Consider the following 21,122-nt stretch of genomic DNA (forward strand, 5'->3'; position numbering starts at 1 on the left):
AAAAAGTAAATGCTGAAAGGTTCCCTGCAGATGGAAAAAAAGTTGAGCTGCAGAGAAGGTCCTTGAATACAGACCAGCTGCCTGGAAGAAGAAGAAACCATCTGGACTGCCTCAAAGAGATTTAGATCAGAATCTCTTGGAAAGGACACTCTCTAACCTGTTGAGCTGCCTACAGGCTGTGCAGTGTGCTCTGGGTTTCCAGCTGTTGTGAGCTGTCACTTATGGTAGGGTGGGCTTTGTTGATGCAGCTGTCTTTGAGTCATTTCTGTTCCTGTAAGCAATCCCTCACCCATACTCCTGTAAGTAAGCCCAATAAAACTCATTGTTTCAACAAGTTAGACTCTGTTGGTATCTGGACTTTCATTGGTCAGTCATATCTGGAGCGTGTGTTGCATCTCCCACAAGAAATGTTTTGTCATACAACATAGGAGTTGAAACTTTCTGATTGAAAAACAACTTAAAGACCCCAATTAATTTTTTTTATGTCAGGTATATCACACATTACCAATAACAAAATCAGAATAAGTCATCTCAGTAGAAATGTCCCAGCATAGCACTTATTACTCCTGCAGATAATAATCTCAAAACTGAATGATTTCCTCCAGCCAGGTATAGATTTAAGGGTGATATGCCTGAAGATCTTTATATGTAATATAATAATTATATACATATATAATATATAATAATATCTTCTTATATAAGATCAGTTTCAAAACATTCTTTCCTCCCACTTTCGTAAGGAATACACTGGAGAAAAGCAAAATGTATTCAATAATTTTCTCATGTGATATATTTTTCAACAGAATTTCAGAAAAGGATCACTATATACAGGCATAAGCACTTTTGAATATGATCCTTAAAAGAAAACTTAATACCTCTTGAAAAATTCCTAACATCCAACCCTGGAACACAGGCCAGGGTTCATGACCTCCATGCACACGTGTTTAATACACACTGGTGGCCCCAGCTGCCACCTGTTCCAGATCATTCACCTTGGGCAAATCCTCTCAAGCAGAAACACAGATTTCACTTGTGTTTATTCTATATCGTTATTCAGTATCTCTGTGACATTAGAGAGCTGTGACTTGTTCTCATCTGGGTATCTAAAGACTGCCTTGATCATAGCAAATAAAACTAGAAGCACAGAAGGTGACAGCCTACTTTTATACAGGCAAAAGAAGTCATAAATTTTATAAGGAAACTTTAGACTAGTCATCTGGTCAACCCTTCCAGTCTGTGGAAGTTAGCAGAAGTCCTTGTGCCTTCTCTTAGTACATCTCAGTTGTCCTCTGGGGAAACCTGACCCTTTTCACCCCCTTTGTTTGAACTGTTCTCAAGACTAGAAGCTGTAGGAGAACTTGGCATATGCACATCAGGCATAAGCACTTTTAGAATTTAAGCAGTAATAATTCAGTCACTCCTCATTGTGGTCATCAACCAGAATATTCTTTCCTATCTGGCCTAGAGATATTTGAGAAATTCCCCACCACTCACTATACAACCTTCTGAAAGCTAAGTTCTTCTCATTTCCTGTGCACTAAAGACAAAAGTTTAATGTGCAACAAGTAGAGATATTGAAGACAATGTCCAGACTCATCTAGTGTCAGGCAACAGTAACGACATTAGGCAAATCTCTGTGGTCAACAGGTAGGCTCTAGTTTACAGATGATAACCTACCTGGGCGTTTCCCATACTGTTGTCTAAAACAGACAGTTCAACCTCCATTCCTTTCATACCTAGGTATAACAAACAGGTCTACCAAATGGCAAACTTGTTCCTCTAAGCATCTGAAACTCACCAACAATGTGGCTATGTGGAGACGCCACCTCCCTTAATAACTGATACATACCTGTTGGAAAATATTTCTAAGCTTTAGTAATTCGCATAAATCAAGGGCCTGCAAGGTGGCAACAGAACTGAATCTCGGCTTAAAATAAGACAATGAAGTTATGTGATAGGACTTTCATAGTTGGAGACTTTATATAAAAAGAGAAAACCTTTTTTTCAGTGACAGGTACATTTGCTTGGGTCTCACCTTTAGTTTTCATACCCAAGATGCCAAATGATGTTATTTATTGGCCATTTTTTGAGGTAGGGACTCACTAGATAGCCTTGGCTGGACTAGAACTCACAATGTTGGTCAAGCTGGTCTGGAACTCAAAGAGATCCACCCACCTCTATCTCTCAAATGCTGGGATTTGGGGCTTGGACCACCAGACTCAGCCCTCAAATAATGTTTTATGAAAGAATTGTTGTAACAGCAGTCCATTGAGCCTAGAATACACTTGTATTACTTTGAACATGTTACTCACTGAATGTCAAAAGCACAGACTCGAATTCTAGGGAACAAAAGTGGAAAGCTTCAGATCTTAGCCATTGGGATCAGTTTCCTGAATCCGAAGAGCCACTTGGTGCTCACACTGGCCATACTGCCAAATGGATTCACTTAAATTTCAGAGCTTGGCCCAGCCCTCCCCACATATTTTACCCGAGGGTCTAATTGGCAATCATATACCCAAAAGGAATGAAGCAAAATGACATATGAGAAGTTTATGAATTACAAACTGGATAATTGAAAAACAGAAGATACAACCATTACTTTTAAAGTAATTTTTTTCACTGTGTTTGATATTTTTCTATGGTGTTTGTGTTCTGAGACTGGGTCTCACTGTGTACCCTTGGCTGCCCAGGGACTGTGTAGACCCAGGTAGCACCCAACTCACAGATATCCACCTGCCTCTTTCTCCAGAGTGATGGGATGTGTGCCACTCCCAGGGCTTCTGATCTCTCTTAAACCTCAGTGAAAGAAAACAACACTGTGCTATGACCTAGATCAGTGAGCTACAATTAACATCAGAAGAACTATATTAATAGAAGACAAACTGATGAACTGCTGTTGGAGCTGAGAAATAAATCTTGTCACAACACAGCGGAGCTTCTGTCAATCTTCAAATGAATGGTTTGGGAAATAGAAGAATTATCCAAGACTCTAAGATACACAGCAGGGGCTGAGGAGATGGTTCAGTCTGTTAAATGTTTTTCACACAAGCATGGGAACCAAGTGTTTGAACCTCCAGCATCCTGAAAAAGTCCATCAGGCAGAATGTATCTACAATCCCAGGACTGAGAAGACAGAAGTGGGAGGGGTCCTGGAGCTTACTGTCCAGCTAGTCCACACACACACACACACACACACACACACACACACACACACACACACCATAAAAACATGTACGCACATATTCCACACACAGGAGAAAATATACATTGCAATTTCAAAATGAGAGATTTGTAAAAAAAATTTATCCACATTTTCACATCTATATCAGTTCATAAAACTACCATAATTGTGCCTACATTTAATATATAAGATATTACTAAATCTAATTTTAATTTTTTTAATGTCTTGACTTAGGGTCTCTAAATATATCCACATGATTGGTTTCTATTGGGGATTTTCCTAAACCCTTCCTTCTTCTTCTGTGATCAAAGGCTCCTCTGTGAACTGTTGATGACAAGTTTTCAATTTAACAAGGGTTTTTATGAGCACTGACTTGGACAATGGAACCCACTCATACACAGCTCACAACATTTAGTAAGAAAAGAAGCCCGGAGCCTGCAGCCACACAAGAATAAGACTTGTCGTTTTAACTCAAGAAAGAAAGATCTTTCCAACAGAATGTTTGGAGCTAGAGATGCCTGAGCCAGAAACATAAAATATTACTCTGCCCTTACGATCATTTAAATGGATCGTTTTTCTAACTTACATTTCACAAACACAGTTTATTTATGCTGGAAATTCATTCAGAACTTTTTAGATCAATTATGTTTTCTAAGTACCTCTGTCATTATATATATACCACATGGGGATGGGAAGGCTGAAAATCCCTGATATATGAATAACAGTAAATCCTATTAGTGGGGTATAGAGGGAGCCAAATGAAGCTCTATTCTTATAAAGGAGGCACATTGATTAAAAAGTTCCCCTAAAAGGAGCCAGTAAATGAACTCAAATTTGGTGGCTTTTTTTTTTTTTTTTTTTTTTTTTTTTTTTTTTTTTTTTTTGTGGTGTGCTTGACAATGCAAGGACACTTTTCAAGTGCCCATCTAATACACTGGAGTGGGAAGCAGGCTTTGAAAACATAAAGACATTCCTCCAGTGAGTTTCACGCTGCAGGCTAAAAGCACCAGCCATTCATTTTTCCATCTCGAGACACATTCTTCACCCAGTTCAAAGGCAGAGAGACAACAAGCCTGTACACTTTCTGAAGGTCGTCCCTTGTAGGGACTTGTGAGGGACCAAAGGCTTAGGCTACAAAATATTTTTTAAAGACCTAGTTTTAGGAATACTACCTTTTCATTACACTCTAGTTGCAACCTTCTAACTTAACTTTCTTCCCAACCCCAAAACACAAGCACACACACACTCACTCTCCCTCCCCCCTCTCTCTTTCACACACACACACACACACACACACACACTCACATACACACTCACAGCCAAATGGGGATGTTTAGGTAAAGGAGATTTTAAATACATTCTCAGTGATTTCCAAGGTTAATAGCTTCAGCAATTATTTCATTATGCATTCTTTAAAGATAAGATACTTACACATATTTCTTAGCCTAAGCAGGCAGGAGGAATGGGACCTGCTTTGAAAGGGAGTTATCACTTAGCTGAGATTCCAAACTATGTTGGGATTGGGAGGGAGTGGGGTCGGTGGGCAAGGGGGGTAAGGAGGGGGCAGGTGGGCGGGATGAATGGGTGGGATGCAGTAAATCACAACATAAATCACACCAGTTCATCTAGCTGCACATAAAACTTTAAGGGTACCTCCCCCTTCCACCATCAAATGTATTTTATACAACATCCTGTTTTGTTTTGTTCTCTGACCTCAAGAATCTTTAAGGAATTTGTGATTCTGGTAAGAGAAAAATGTAAACAGTGACTGTTGGGAGGGCTGGGCAGTGTTCAGGAAAGTATTTGCCCTGGGTGAGACTCAACAAACCCTCTGTACTTCCAGGATCTGCATTTAGGCTCAGGTAGGAAAACTCTTCCAATGTGTTTAAAAGTCCCTTCCAGCCCTTGCCTCCCACCTCTCCCCATATAACCTGGACTTTTACCCAGCCAGTTCTCATATGATCCAGCTTCCAGATGAGTCTGCAGGTCAGCCACTAGAAAAGGGAAGGGGGGAGGGATTGAGGGGAAGTCGGTCTCTGCCTTTAGGTTTCCTTCCAGTGACACTTTAGGTCCTGTGCCAGCCACCTGGGGGCTGTCTGCAATGTGACACGAGTTTTCATCTACAAAGTATATGTGCTATAACTGTACAAACATGTCCCCCCACCCCGCCCCCACCAAAAAAAATCTCATACGTTGTAAATACGTTTCTAATTTTGGGTTGGGCTATATTGAGAGCTACCCTGTTCTTCTGAAGCAGGATGGGAGGGTGAGTGAGAGAGGAAGTTCACAGGCTGGCTAGCCTGGTATGCACTGCTAAAGACAACAAGGAGACCTTGTCTGACCGTGTCTCAAACAAGAAACTTCTGTACTAATACTTGAGACTGTCCTCTGACCTCGATATACTACTGCACACACAAACATGCAAACACATGTATGCATGCACACATTGTGCACACACATACATACATGATATACAGACACAAAAGGAACAATTTAAACGTTAGATATGGCTGTGCAACTTAGGCTTTAGAAAACAGAACAGGAGCAAATGTGATATCATGGCAGATAGAGAGTCTTTTGCTTCCCTTGATTTCAAACTCCACCTAATACCAGGTGTAGTCCTGGCTAGTCTCTGATGAGCACATGACCCTTTAGGTAGGAAGCACTACCTGGAGCATCGTTTGAAGGACAACTTCCAACTCGCCTCAGACAACCCAGGCAGACAGGCAAAAGAACTGCCTAGTAGATCCTAGCCAATAACAGCAGCCCACAGAACTGAGACTTAATAAATATGTGATATTTTAATGAATCTGGTTTTGGAATGGTTTGTTTTACTCCAAAAGCTAAACAGCACATATATCATGTCCAAGAAAACATGTAATTTCACACGTAAGACTTTTCATTCCTACAACTAAAAGAAAATGAACACAATTGCCATGAGCGTATTTTTATGAAAAAATGTCACCAAAGGTGAGCAAACATGGATAAGCATTGAATAAATTTTGTGCATTCTCATATTCTTAAAAGTTCCTATTTTTGTAACAAAAGCCATCTCATTTCAAACAAAATTGTCCTGGACCACAATCAGGAAAAAAAAAAATAGAAAAAAAAGAAAAAAAGAAAGACGGATGTCAGGTATGTATATTTTGAACAGTAGATAAAGTCTCACTTCGGTTCAAATTAGAAGCTGCTTGAGCAATTTATCACTGGGGACAGGAGAGACACTCCACATTCCACTCTGGTCCCATGGAGATCCTGAGTAAGACAACATCACTGAGGTAAAGGAATTCCACCATGGGAGTGCAGTTGTATGTCTAAAGCACACTGCTCCCAGAACCTGAGATGAGAGAAAAGGATTCCAATAAAAAGCACCAGGGCTCTCCAGCTTTCAAAAATACCATCCCTTATTCCCAGAAAGCCTCCACTGGAATCCTAAACCCTTATACTTAGTCCTACAGCATTACACAGAGAAGAATTATAATCCATTCCCTCCAAGGAGCAGCAGGGGCATGAGTACACGTAATCAAAGAAAGAGCGGTGATAACATTACATTGATAATTTTAGTTTTGGGAAACTTGGGGACCTTTCTTCTCAACACCAGAGAAGCTGACCGCTTCTTTACCAACGTCTTTCATCTTTACCAGACTAAACACAATCTCTAGAAACTTTCTGTACCTAAAAATTCAAAAGAGTCTGTACAGATCGTTCAACTCTGGAAGATAAACAAAACCAAGTGGTATTTAAAAGAGGCGTGGATGAAGCAGGTAGGAAGGAAAAAAGAGAATGCATGAAAGAGTATGTAAATGTATGACATATCTTTTAAAGAGAAGTGTATAGTTTAATGTGTATGGTTGTTTAGCCAGGATGCATGTTTGCACCACAGGCATGCAGTGCCCTCAGAGACCAGAAAATGGCATCAGATCCCTTAAAACTGGAGATATGGATGGTTGTAAGTCACCATGTGGGTGCTGGGAATTAAACTCAGGTCCTGTGGAAGAGGAGGCAGTGCTCTTAACTGCAGAGGCATCTCTCCAGTCCGTCTCAGTTTTAGTATCAGTGTGACTCACAGCAAAGGGAACAAACATCAGAGTGGAAAGAAAGCCTATTAAAATGAGAGGAGGTGGACCTAATCAACTATAAACAGACAGGGAATTAATCCTGACTATATAAAAATGTGAAAAATTAAAAGCAAAAAAAATTCAATTAATAAATGGGTCAATAAACTGAATAGAGTTCTCAAATGAAATACAGCTGGCCAATGCATATTCGAAACAATGTGCAACACCTTTATCCATCAGAGAGACACAGACAAAAACTGTACTGACACTCCATCGCAGCCAGCCCAAATGGCTACCACAAGGAGAACAAATGACTCAAGTGTCAATGAGGATGTGGAGAAAGGGAAATACTGTATATAGTACTAGTGAGAATGTAAATGGGTACAGGCACTATGGAAGTCACTTTGGACATGCCTCAAAAGCGACAAATAGTACTTCTATATGACCCAGCCACACTACTCCTGGGTACAAACCCAAAGAACTCAAGTCAATATACCACAGGGATACTCACACACTCATGTTGCACTGTTTACAACAGCTAAAGAAGAGAACCATCACAATGTCTATCTATCATCACCAAACCAACAGATAATGGAACTAGAGGTCATTATGCTAAGTGAAACAAGCCAGACACAGAAAAACAAAATCAACTGCCTCTTTTTCCCTTCCTTCTCCTTCTCCAAGTGTGTGTTGGGGGGGAAGGTAAAGTAGAGGAGGAAGAAAAGAGAGTTGAGAAGAGAAAGAACATAATAAAATATAGGTGACATGTAAGTAAACAGGGAACTACTTGGGAAGATGTAGGAGACCAACAAGAGGCAGGCAGGAAGATGGAGAAGGAAAACCCAAGAAGAAGATATGTAAGAACAAAGTATATATATGTACATGAAAATACCACAATGAAATATCACTTTTCATGTTAGTATTTAAAAACTTTAGAGATTAAAAACAAGCAAACAAATCATATGAGTAGACTCAGAGATGCCTCATAAAATCTGGGAAATATGTTCTCTTTTAGCTTCTCAGGGAAACTACCACATATTTAAAAATAATAGAGAGTGCTGAAAATCTCAAAGGACATTGCATTCCCAACCAGAAGCAAACATAGTTCAGAGGATCACAGTCCCTGAGGACTGAAATCAAAACAGAACAAAACAGCACTTAAACCTACCTGAAGGAGGAGAGGAATCCCTTAATAACAAAGCTAAGATACAAAGAATTATAATTTCTTCTGCAGTCTCCATGCTTCCTAAGGCCAATCAGCAAATAACAGGTCCCACTCCAAGCTCTATTCATTTCCAGCTGGACCCTCTCCTTCCTGCTTCATTTGGACTAATGGTCCAAACCAAAGATACTTGTCACTTGTTTTCTTCCTGGCTGCCTGAAGATGGGCCAGTCTTTCAAATGACAGGTTCAACAACCTCACCAAATAACTGAGCATCTTGTTTTGTTGCCAGGGAGGAAAGCCACGGTGACTTCAATTGTTTTAAAAAGCCCTCTTAAAGCCTTTTTTAAAAAAGCCCTTCGGTCCTACAGAGTTACGAAAATTGCTGTTTACACGGATTATATGTTCTGAATTTTAACTTTTCATTGTCCCAGATGAATTATGTCAAAAGAAATGTGGTAACTGCTTTGGAGGGTTCTTCTTCCCAGTGACTTCTCTATAGCCATGTGTTCAGCCTCACCCACTAGTAATAGAAGGTGAACAATTTGTAATGTGCTGGTGCTCAAATGGTGTTTACAGAGGAAGAAGAGAGGAAGAAAGAACAGGTGTGGTCAGGGGCCTATTTGGCCAATAGCAAACAATTTATGATGAGACTGGCAAATAGGTAGATTTTAAGACTACACTGGAGTTGTTAAAGATCTTCTGGTTATTGGGGCTGGTGAGATACTTCAGTTGACAAATGCACTTGTATGCAAGAATGAAGATCTGCGTTTGAGCTCTGAGAAAAAAGCTGGACAAGCCTAGAATCCCTGTGCTAGGGAGCCAGAGCATCCTTGGGGCTTGCTGAGCAGCTATTCTAGCTAACTCAGTGAACTCCACCCTGTCTCAGGTAATAAGATGGAGAGCCATTTAAGAAGATGCCCAACATTAAACTCTTCTACACACACAGAGCAGCTGAAGATTTGATTATCTCCACAGCCCATGAAATGCAAGAGTATTTATAGACTGAGGCTCCCAAATAAGTTAAGAATGAACAGAGAAGTGATCTTTGAAAAAAAGATGAGTGTCAATTGAGTTATACAAGTCTTCTAATGGCCTGCAAGTGCCAGCTATGTTTTATTAGTAGTAAATTTGTTGTTTTCTTATTGTTGTGTATATGTATGGTGTGTGTGTGTGTGTCTGTCTGTCTGTCTCTGTGTGTGTATGTGTCTGTCTGTGAGTTCAAGTGCATGTGTGGAGGTCAGAAAATAATTTTACAAGTCATTTTTCTCCTACCACTGTGGGTTCCAGCTCTTAAACAGAAGTCATCTGTCAGGCTTGGACAGCAAGCATCTTTTCAACTCACTGAGACCTCTTTGGTTGGCCCCACCGCTGGTTTCGTTGTTGTTGCTATTTTGTTTTGTTTTGCATTGATTTTTAAAACAACTGAACATACCCCATCTTTCCTGAAAGCAGGAGTAAAAACTTCCCATGCAAGACATAATTTGTTTGCTACATGGCATGCATTTGCAGTGAAATCACAGCTCTTTGATTACTTCAAAATTCTAAAGGCTAGACAATACTGATGGCAGCGTGACCTGATTATGTCAGGGTAGATCGGAGACCTGGCTTCAGAGAACACTTGGTCAAACAAACAATGGGCCAGGAGGATACATACACAACACGGAACTGTAAGAGACAAGATCAAAACATGAAGTGGTCCAGGGAGCGTCGAATGCAGCTCAGCTTAGGCAACTGGGCACTTGGGATACAGAAATGAGACCACTAGATCCCTTTCTGGGGAAGACTGACATAATAAAGTTAACCTCTGACCTGAGTATTCCATTCACCTGCCATCGGGAATGAAGACACAGTATAGGGGCTGAAAGGGATGTGCAGCCTTGTCTACATAAACCCGTTACTTTTAAAACCCTGTTATCCAAAGATCAGTGACTCACAGAAAACATATAAATGGCATTTAACCAGATTTACTTTAACAAACAGGAGATAGCAGAACCTATAGCAAGAATCTTACCAAAATGGAAAAGAACTCTTACACTGGGGCTGACAAGGAACTCAGCCTGACCCCCTTGGTCATCTCCCCTTTTCTGTGAATTAAGATTGGGAAAAACAGTACCATTTCTGTAGATGCCAACTGATGATACTTATAAGCCTATGACTTCAAATATCCTTCTATTCACCCCCTAAACAGTTCCACATTAGACCAAGATACACTGGAATTATAGTATACAGCATTAAGATGTGAGTTTTGCTAAAAATTCCTTGTGAGTATGCTTTCTAAACATGCTGTAAACATAACATTTTCAAAAGAGAAGAAAAAAATCCGACTATAGTAGAAATATAGAAAATAGTTTTAGATAAAAAAAAATATACAGACTATTATTTTAGTGATATATGAAGCCCATGTAGAGATCTGAATAGTGTGGGAACCTCTGAATATATTGGTAACTCCAAAACCAAGGTATTGGGTTGGTCAACAGAATACATATATTAATAGCTTGGCTCAGCGCTCCAAAATTCTAAGCACATTCTAAATTCTAAAGGCCTGGGAAAGTACACATTTTGCCTATTTTTTAAAAAAAAAAAGAAACTCTTTAATATATCTAACAAGGAAGCACTAAATTGAACAACAACAAAAAAAAAAACATATAGAAAAACAGCCCTCGGCCCTCAGATGGGGTTCACAGGTTTCCTGTCCACTCTCTTGGATGGGTATCACACTGGAGAAGTCTGATACTACAAATAAGAAACACCATACATAAAATAACTACCTCGGAGAAGGGGGAGGTTCTCAACGGAGGAACTGCTGCACAATTTCCTTACAGCCTGACCTACACTGCAAAGTGAGATGCTCCTGACAGGTGACCTCAGAAAGCAGAAAACTGCAGACGACTTGCATTCCCATGGGATAGTTTATTTTTAAATGAGACTGATCCTGTCTGGTGACGGCTCCGAACATGTAAATACAATGGGAAGACTTTGCCTTAAAGTCCGTTAGAACATGAAAATGCCCATTTCAAATAAGGTCAAAAGACCAATCCTAAGTCAAAGAGCCTTCTTTCCAGGCCTCCGTGTGCCCCAACAGAGGATGGAACATGGAGGTAAGAAGAGAAATGGAGAAAGAAGAAGAGATGAGGGCATCTAATGCACTTTACTAGGGACCCAACTACTGCTTCTGAAGAAGCACGCTCAGTACAGATGACTCATTAAAAAGTATCAGTCACTTGCTCCAAAACATCCCTATGTTTAGAGCTGCAAAGAAGGTTAGAACAATGTGGAACAAACTTCTCCAGTTACTGATGAGGAAACAGACCCAGGGAAATTAAGTGACTCGATCAAGGTCACGAGGCTAGAACTCAAGATCTCACTCCCGGGAGCAGCTTGGATTTTCCATTACCTCATTCAAGATAGCACAAAGTGATTTTCCAGGAATTTTGATAAACTGGAAAAAAAAAAGATTTAAAACAAAAAAAAAAGGCAGCATGCTGGTTTAGAGCTCAAGTTCTCTCCTGTAAGGCAGTATTAGAAGTAGGCAAATAGGCGGTTACAACATTGAAATGTATGTTTAAAAAACACAAGCAGAAACTCGATGCTGCAGTAACTCTTTCCTGCTGCTCTCAAGAAACCTTCATCTTTTCACACCGGAGCTGTCCTTTACATATATATTTTTAACCTGTGCTTTTTCCATGGGCATCTCAGAAAAACACTAACCCTGTGGCTTACGAGTCAACAACGGTCTGAGAAAGATGCTGGCTGCTGAGAAACACTTTTGAGAGTAGGAGGAGAAGAAAACACTTTTATAGATGTCTTGCTTTGTTTCTTTAGTATCTTCTTCATTCCCTATACCAATAACATGTCTTTTTTTTTTTTTTTTTTTTTTTTTTTTTTAATGACGGAACAGTGCAATTAGAACAAGCCTCAAAACCAGTCCACACTGCCCTGATGGGATGTCACTGACCAAAACCAAATGTTTGAAAACCACACCCACTCTTTCTCAAAATCTTGGTAAAGGAACACACTATAGTCTTCTAGCATTTCTAATGATTCAGAAGACACAATGTGCAAACAATATCCTACACTCCTGAGTTCCCTCACAAGGGGGCGGGGAGAATCAATTTTCCTTGATCTTATCCAGCTCCTGTGCTTTGTAAACAGCAGGTGCTCAATAAAGTGTATATTGTTAGTTACTGGAAAGAGCCTTGGGCTCTTTCAAGGAAAAGGAGTTTTTCTCCGAATGACCCCTTAACAACCTTGTGTCTCCTTCTACTCCCGTACAGCAAGAGACTTAAAAGTGACAAGCCGTGACCCAGCCCTGTCAATCCCACACCACGTGCTGTCTGCCGCTAGCTCTAGCGTGCAAACGGGAGATGGGAAGATGAAGGAACTGCGTCGTAGTAAACCCTAGTAAAGACAGAAGGAAAACAAAATGGGGCATGTCACATGGTCGCGGCCCGATTTTTTTTTTTTTTTTCTCAATTAAAAAGAAGAGGAAGTGCGGTGTTTCCGGCCTCTGTCAGCCCACTGCGTAGTCTTTTTCATTCTTATGAGTCTGTCAGAGATGCAATAGAGATGGACCGCACCGCATCTTAAGACTTGGGGGCAGAACGACCTGGAAGAGCTCCGCAGCACCCACAAGGGCGAGCGAGCTTTCCCAGCGAGGCCTCAACCTCCCCGACCTCGCCCCGGCCATCACTCATGCTGATTGGCTCTTGCAGGAGCCAATCGGCATCCGGCGTCCGGCCCGCCGGCCTGAGGGGTGGAGGCTCGGCTGCTGTGGCCAACCTCGAGGCCTGGGAAGGGGCCCTGTGTCCCGCGAGGACTGAGCCAGGCGGGGGCGGGAGCCTGGAGGGCCTCCTCGCCGCTGTCTCTCCCACCCAGGGCGGGAGGGCTCTTGGAAGAGGGGGGCCCAGAGCCAAGCAAAGAGGGGGGCTGGCAGGAAGCGGAGGTGACCCGGGAAAAGGGAAAGTGCCAGGGCTCGCGGGTCCGCGCCAGCTCCAAAGGCCAGGGGGCGGGGAGCATGGGGGGGGGGGGTCATCTGTGGAGGATTGGAATCCTGGAGGTCGCAGTAAGGAAAAACAGGAACAAGGACGGAGGGAGTGGTAAAATTCTCTTTTTACGGGGCTCTTAACAAAAGGATGATGGGGGGAAAGGATCCCGGAGGGATGACTCCAGTCAGTGTCAGCAAGTGTGCTCTGTCTGCCAAGCTTCAGTTTCAACAGTAAAGTCAAATCTAAGGCAAATGCTGGTTAAAGGTATTTAGACCAGCATGCTGGCCCAGGGGGTCCTTTTAGTTTTCCACTATGGGCTCTGGGTTAACCCAGTCCAAACAGTAGGCCACAATGACTGTACTAATGCCAGGACCATGCACTAGGAGATGGGGACAAAGGGAATGGGGGGAAGGAGTAATCTTTCCACAACACAATCTAGCAGTTCAGAACAAAGTTAGAGGTGACCCTGACATGAATCAGAGAAAAGAGACACAGAAAAGATTGTTGTTCCATCAGTCAAATCCTGTGCAAGGGAACTAAATGCTTCACAAATGGCTCTCCTTGAGTTGACATTGGAACAAAGTAAACATACTGGGATGTTTAAAAAGAGGGGCTCAGAGAAAGAGCACTAGCACACGCGTGCCTGTGTGTGTGTGTGTGTGTGTGTGTGAGAGAGAGAGAGAGAGAGAGAGAGAGAAAGAGAGAGAGAGAGAGAGTGTGTGTGTGTGTTTGTGTGTGACCTGTATACCTTTAACCTTGTTTCCGTTTTTTGTTTTTTGTTTTCTAAGACAGGTGATGTAGCAGGACAGCAATCGCAGGAGAGGTTAAATAGCTAACTGATAACTCACTGTGAGCAGAAGTTGTTTGCCACTGGCAGATCTGATTCCGCTCAGCCTCTGATAACTGACTAGCAAACAAAACCTTTAAACTTAGCAAAAGCAAGCACAACCGAGGGTGTACAGCACCAGGTAACTCTCCTCTTAGAGCACACAGCACATACTTAAAATTTAGATACGCATCGTAGAAGTTCGCTCCTGGCACTTGGCAAAGCATCGTCTATTGCTATTCCAGCACTGTAACAGATACGATCGACTTCTTGGGATCATAATAGTGTTTTCCCTAAGAAAGTCAAGAAGCTGAGCATTAAATTTCTAGGAGGGGGAGGACTTTTGTGGTGTGTGTGTGTGTGTGCGCGCACGCACACATAAGCAGGGTTTTCATTTAAATCCCCTTTTAAAACGATGAGGATTCTGTTGGTCATTTCATTTCTTCAAAAGACAAAACACTGCTTATTCTATTTTGTGAAACAAAATTTATAGGAAGTAAGAAAGTGAATGAAGGGAGAAAGTGCTTTTCTTCCTTTACCGCCTGGTTTACTGGATCTGTTTGCTTCAGGTTCCCCCTACTTTATGAAGTAAGCAGTTTACAATGCAAGTTTTGCAGACGTTCTCAAGAACAACATGTTAGAAATAACCAAGAATTTTATGCTGGCAAACAATACAACTAAAAAAGAAGATAAAATTAAAAAAAAAAAAAAAAAAAAAAACTCTGTTCCAGTGATGAAAGCAAATATTGAAATAAATAATAAATCAAGTAGGTGCTTTCTTAACATTCACATAAAACTTGAGTTTCAATGTTCATGGGCCTCCCTTTGCTCCTACAACATAGACAATGATCATTGCTGGAAGCAGAATCAGGACCATTTTGACCACAGAATCAGTTTATTATTCTTCCTGTTCTTTATTATTATTCCCTATTGATAAAAGCCCAAATTAGTTCCTTACAAAGAGCCTTACCAAGAAGAGTAAATGTTTTTCAGTGCTTTTCCTGTGAAGCATATATAAAATTCATGAGGTAATCAGTTTGTCAGAATAAACTGCTTCCAATTCTGGAAAGTTCTGATTTGCCAACTCATCACATTATCTGAGAATGACACTCCTCTCTTCTACCCACAATGACCACCAGAAAATAGGCTCACAGAGCGAAGGGCTAACTTTCTATTACAAATGTTTCTCATTTCCAATACAGCCTTAGCCACAGATGACCTAAAGCCAACTTTCAACATCTCTGAGGCAGCTAGTCATAAATTTAAACAAAAACAAATACCCTACAAATGGAGAATACACAGGTTTGCCCCATCTTTCAACACACACCAAAACAAACACCCTCTTTTCCCTGACCAAGTGCCTGTTCATTTTACTAGAAAATTTGTTAAGCCAGATTTACAAATTACAGAAAAATGCACAGTAGCCTCCAAATGGTATGTGTGATGCCTTAGTACAAGAAAAGGAACTACAGGGCAGACAAGCTGGGGTGAACTCCCATAACTCTTAACTCATAATGGGTCCCAGGCGCATGGTGTTTATTGCATATGCTGTACAAAAGTAGCCAAGCCTGCAAGATGGTAGGTTCGTGTGTGAAAAACATTTCATGAATCCTAGTTCAAGAACAAAAAGAAAATGTGCCTCACAATGACTTTCTTTGGAGATCAGAGATAGGCAAGAATTTCTCTATAAATACTTGGGCCTAAAGAGCTCTTGCAAATCTTTTTAAAAGAGCCTGAATAAAAGTCGCTGCTGTTTACAACTGCTTTGGTACTGTGAAATCACAAAACAAAAGTGCATACAGCCACTCCGCGTGCTTGCCCTTCAGAATCTGAGAAAGGATCTCAAAACAAGGGCTTTTTAGCCACTGTATTAGCAAGCATTTTTTGGTAGAACTGTCCCTGTGAGGGGCTGGCCTCAATATTTAGTCAAAAGAAAACTTCGAGATGAAGAGAATGATTCCAGAGGAGGAACTCGTCAAACCTCAAAACTCGTTGTATAGAATGTAAGTTTTAAAATGCTGCAGCAAAGTACTACTCTTGGGAATTCACAAATACAGAAGCCCTTCTGTGGCTGCTCCAAACACATTTCTTTGACTGTCTGCCAGGTGTCACTGTGAGGTGAGCATCTGTGTACCCTAACCCACCCACCCCCACCTCCTGAAAGCATATCCTCCCCAAGGACACTGTGAGAAGAGAAGGAGTGAGAGGGAAGGAGGGAAAAGAAAAGAACTCAAGCACCCGTGGTAAAAAGCACTTTGGTCTTCTGACTTTGCCACCATAAAACGCACCTGCTGTGATGTCCAGTTAAGCTACTGACGGTCCTCTGGCTGCTTCTGGAAGCTGATGCTGGCATAGGTACTTAAATCCTCACTGGAGCGTCTGGGGGAGCTGCCCTCATTGCTGCCTAAGGGCTGGCGAGGGGGAGGGGGCGGCAGGGACTGCTGTTGAGAGGGGCAGTCCTGAGAGCGCTGCTTAACGTCCTTGGCCAAATCCAGGTCTATATAGTTAAGACTCTTCTCCAAACCCCCAGCAGCCCCACACACTGGAGCCGACTCCTTGGAGGCTCCCCCTAGATCCCCAGGTCTCAGCCACACATTCTCAAAAGATGCAGAGCTGTGGCGTTTTACATCCTCACTGCCACCGCCGCCACCGCTGGCCCCTGCTGCAGCCCCTGCTCCAAAGGACGCTGTGTTGCCAGCCCGAGTAGGTGCTGAGAAGGTCTCAGAGCTATGCCTCCTCCGGCATCCTTGAGTGTCTGCACGAATCACTTTGGCACTCTGGTTATGGTTGGGGCTGAGGTTCACCCTGGTGAATGCACTCATGCCCCCAGATCCCTGAGGGCCTCCCAGCAAGGAAGAGTGAGCAGCCTGCTCAGCTGCTCCTTGGGGTGAAACAGAAGCAGAGGCTGTGGAGGATGGAGGGGAAGCAGTTCCCGTGGCTCTAGGCAGGCTCACCGTCTCTGCAGCAATGCCTGTCCGCATGTCAGCATAGCTGACAGGGGCCACTGGTGAGGTATCCACATAGCTTTGACGAGGACAACCTATCTGCATGGTCATGTAGTCACCACGGCTATTTGGCACCGAACGGGTTGGCCTGCAAATGGCAGCAGCCCCTGGAGGTGCAGGGCCTACTCTGCCCAACTCAACTCCACTACTGTCCTGCCAGACTGCCCTCCGGCCTGGCCCCAAGTCCATGTTCATGTATTCTTCCGAGCCAGTCTCTTCTCTGGGAGCTGGGTGGAGCTGGGGTGGACATCGAACTGACGGAGAGCTACGGGAACTTGCAGGGCCAGCTAAATAGCCAGGCTGGCCACTCCCGAATTCAATGTTCACATATTCTCCCGGGCTTTTGGGCTCTGGGGGGTGCAGGGAAGACTGCTGCGGCTGCTGTTGCTCTCGGACCCGGGGTAAGGTGCTTGCCTTGGGATCCCCCAAGGACAGCCTTGTGGGTCGAGCCAGGCGGCTATTGGTCTGTGCAGCTGTGTCCACCTTTCGAGGCAGATGGGGCTGCAGGACATGGTGGTGAGGGTGTGTGAGGCTAGACTCTGGCCGAGCCCCACAGTAACCCCCACCCAGGCTGTCGCTGCTGGTAGAAGAGGAGGAATCTTCGGCAGTTGCGGTATAGCGAAGGCGTCCAGAGCTGGAAGAGAGGCGAAGATGCTGGTGCCTGGCACCCTCCTCTGGCTCCCCAGGACGCTGGGTGTGCTTAAAGGACCTTGGTAATGAGTAGTAGGAGAGGACTGACTTGTGCTGAGGATCTTCTGGGCCGTAGTAGCATTCTGAGGGGCTGCTGGTGTTGGAATCTCCCACTGGTGACATGTTCATGTAGTCACCGGTGCAAGGCAAAAGCTTACCACCACCGCTCTCAACAGGGGGTTTGGCATGAGGAAGGGCATGGGTATGGTGCCCCCCTACTCCATTTGTCCATGGCTTCCCATAGCTGCTCCCAGAAGGGGCCGCACTGATGCTGCCACTGCTGCTGGACCTACCTCCAATGTCAGGAGAGCAACTGCCACTGGGAGACATCATCATGTAGCCATTGGGGTCCACTCGCTGTGGGTGGCGTCTGATGGGGTTAATGATCTGCTGTGGGGCAGATACACTTTTGGGGCTCATGGGCATATAGTCCCCATTTCCTTTGCGGTTGCTGGGCACTGGAGCCACCCCCGGAGACATGGGCATGTAGCCATCATCAGTGGTGGTGTCTGGACGGTGGTGGCCCCCACGACGTTCCAAGTTGTGCATCTCGAGACCCTCTTCAGGATAGGAGTGGGTGGGCACGAAGGCGGAATGCCGGTAGCCTGGCAGTCGGCCTCCACTGCCACCTCCTGGTGGGTAGGCAGCAGCGGGCATCATCTCTGTATATTCTTCAATAGAAGCCACTGAAGACTGTGAGGGGGTCTTCTGATGGGAAATGGTGGGGGACGTGCCTGCAGAGTGAGTTCTCTTTCTAAACCGGTTATCCAGATCTGCTGCACCAGCGGCTTCATCTCCAGTCAGTGCTGGGCTTGTCCCCAAGTTAGCACCTGGGAGGTAGCGATGGCCGTTGCCACCCCTAGACAACATGTAGTGACCATTGGGAGCTGTCAAGCTGGAGGCTCCCTTGCCACCCATGCAGATATAGTTGCTCAGCTCCTCCTCACCCCTGGCTGGTGGGGTGTGGCCCAGGGAATCTGGGGTAACACTGCGGAAGGAACTTCGGAAATCGCAGGGACTAGACCCATACTCATCAGAAGAGATGAAACCGCCATCGCTAGGAGAACCGGACACGGAAGCACTAGAGCGCCTCGGAAAGAGACAGTCTGAAGTGGAGCCATGGCCACTGGTACTACTGGATGACAGACTCACTGGGCTGGTGGCTGAGGGTGAGCATCTCGAAGAAGGCATGGGGATGGAGCGGCTGTGGTTGAGTGGGGGGTGCAACCTGGAGCTGCCTCGATGCCGATGGGCGTGGGTTCTGTTGGTGCTAGGGCTCACAGGACTGCCATCCACTGATGCTGGACGGGACATGGTGCCTTCACCATCGCTGGAGGCACGCACCCGGAAGGAACCTGGTTTCCCACCCACCATACTGGCAGGGGAGGTGGCTGTGATGCTCTCGGTTCGAGATCTTCGAGTCAGCCCCACTTGGCTGGGTGGAGGATTGTTGAGATGGTGCCTGCGCAGGGGAACACTGATGGGGTTGGAGCAACTGGATGAAGACTGGCTTTTGCTGCGCGGGCGAAACTCATCACTCATGGCCCGCATGGCCTCTAGAATGGTCTCATGCATGTTCTGGGCCACCACGGAGTCATCCACTTGCATCCAGAACTCGCCGGGCCCTGTCACAGCTGAACGCCCCACCTCGATGAAGAAGAAGTTCTCTGAGTGGCCACAGCGTCTGATGTTCATCAGCTGCAGCACCACAGCGGCTGCTTCGGAGTTTAGCTTCACAAAGCTGATGGTCTTGCTGGTCAGGCAGAGGCGGTAGATGCCAATCAGGTTCTTTGTCTGACCCAGGCCCTTGGGTTTCAGGATAACCTGCCAGACCTCCTTGAACGCGGGTCCAGGGCCCGTGTCATAGCTCAAGTCCTCCCCTGCCTCTCCGACGCCAGAGCTGCCGCTGCAGCTACCACCGCAGCCTCCTCCAACCCCGTCATGGTGGGCCTTTGCCCGATTATGCAGCTGCAGAAGAGCCTGGTACCAGCTGTCTTGCTCTGCCTCGCTATCGGCCGCAATGGCAAAGTGTTCGTCTCGGGTGTAGAGAGCCACCAGGTGCTTGTTCTTGGAGTCAGCCCGCTTGTTGATGTTGAAACAGCTCTCGAGGGGGATCGAGCGTTTGGGGGCGCTCGACTTGTGCCGCCACTTCTTCTCGTTCTCATAATACTCCAGGCGCGCCGGGCCCCCGGTCTCGCTAGCCGCCCGCAGCACGAAAAAGCGCTTATGCATACTCTTGGGTTTGCGCAGGTAGCCCACCTTGCGCACGTCTGAGAAGCCATCGGTATCCGGAGGGCTCGCCATGCTGCTGCGGAGCAGAGGGAGGTGTCGAAAAACTGGGTGAGGGGTGGCTTTTCAGTGCGGCCCCGCACATCCACTCCGGGCTGGAGGAGGCGAGCAGAAACCCTGACTCCGAAATTCACGCTGTTCCTGGCGCTGGGGAGGGGCAGCCGAAGGACGAGGTAGCTGCGCCAAGGAAGATAGCCTGATCCGAGTTTAAGGGCGTTTCATGCCCAGAGGGAAAGGCAGTGGGTCTAGGGTGAGTGCAGCCGCAATCTTCCGAGGACTAAGTCTCCCCCAGTCCCAGCAGCAGAGAAGGAGCTGTGGTGCATCCCTTGCCGCCCGTGGTTGAGTCCGATGCAGGGAGGCAGCGACAGCCCGAGGAGTCCCCGCTTGGCCCTCCAGGCGCGCGCGCCTTCCCTCCCGAGTTCCCCTCTGGAAGTAGCGATTCCCGAGGCAAATTAAATATCCTTGGGCAGGGGGAGGCGGGCTGCCAAGTCCCAACGTTGCACGGGGTTCTCCCTCCTCCTCCTTCTCCTCCTCCTCCTCTGCCTCCTCCCACCCTCCAACCGTCCCCGCCGCCACCAGCCGCCCAAATACCAGCTCAATCGCAGAGACCGCGGCGCTGCGGCTGTTGCTGCTGCTGCTGCTGCCGGAGGACGCGTCCTCTGCAGCCCGCACTCGAGCCCATCTCGGCGGGCGGGGAAAGTGGCTTTTCCACGCGCAACGCTACTGGGCAGCCGGGGGAGCAGGGGACGGTCCAGAGGGACAGGCTCATCCCTGCCCCTAGCTCCAGTCCGCAAGGGAGGAGGGGAGGGGACGAGAGAGGGAGGCGGGGGGTTGGGAGGGAGGAGGAGGTTTGGGAAGAGATGGGGAAGACGCCCGGTCCTCTGGAGGCGCAGCCGCCGCAGTTACTTCTCTCCTCCTCCTCC

General features: G+C 45.4%; 1 protein-coding gene across 1 annotated transcript in view; it reads right to left on the minus strand.

The window, feature by feature from the left end:
- The window catches only part of IRS1 (insulin receptor substrate 1), a 56,318-nt gene extending 35,456 nt beyond the window's left edge, over positions 1 to 20,862 (minus strand). The window contains exon 1 of the mRNA XM_080933205.1: positions 16,504 to 20,862. Coding sequence (XP_080789331.1) covers positions 16,525 to 20,214 — 3,690 coding nt within the window. The 5' untranslated portion in view covers positions 20,215 to 20,862 and the 3' untranslated portion in view covers positions 16,504 to 16,524. The remainder of the gene's footprint in view (positions 1 to 16,503) is intronic.
- Between the last annotated feature and the right edge of the window lie 260 nt (positions 20,863 to 21,122).

This window comes from Micromys minutus, assembly GCF_963924665.1.
Source record: "Micromys minutus genome assembly, chromosome: 19".
Classification (NCBI taxonomy): domain Eukaryota; kingdom Metazoa; phylum Chordata; class Mammalia; order Rodentia; family Muridae; genus Micromys; species Micromys minutus.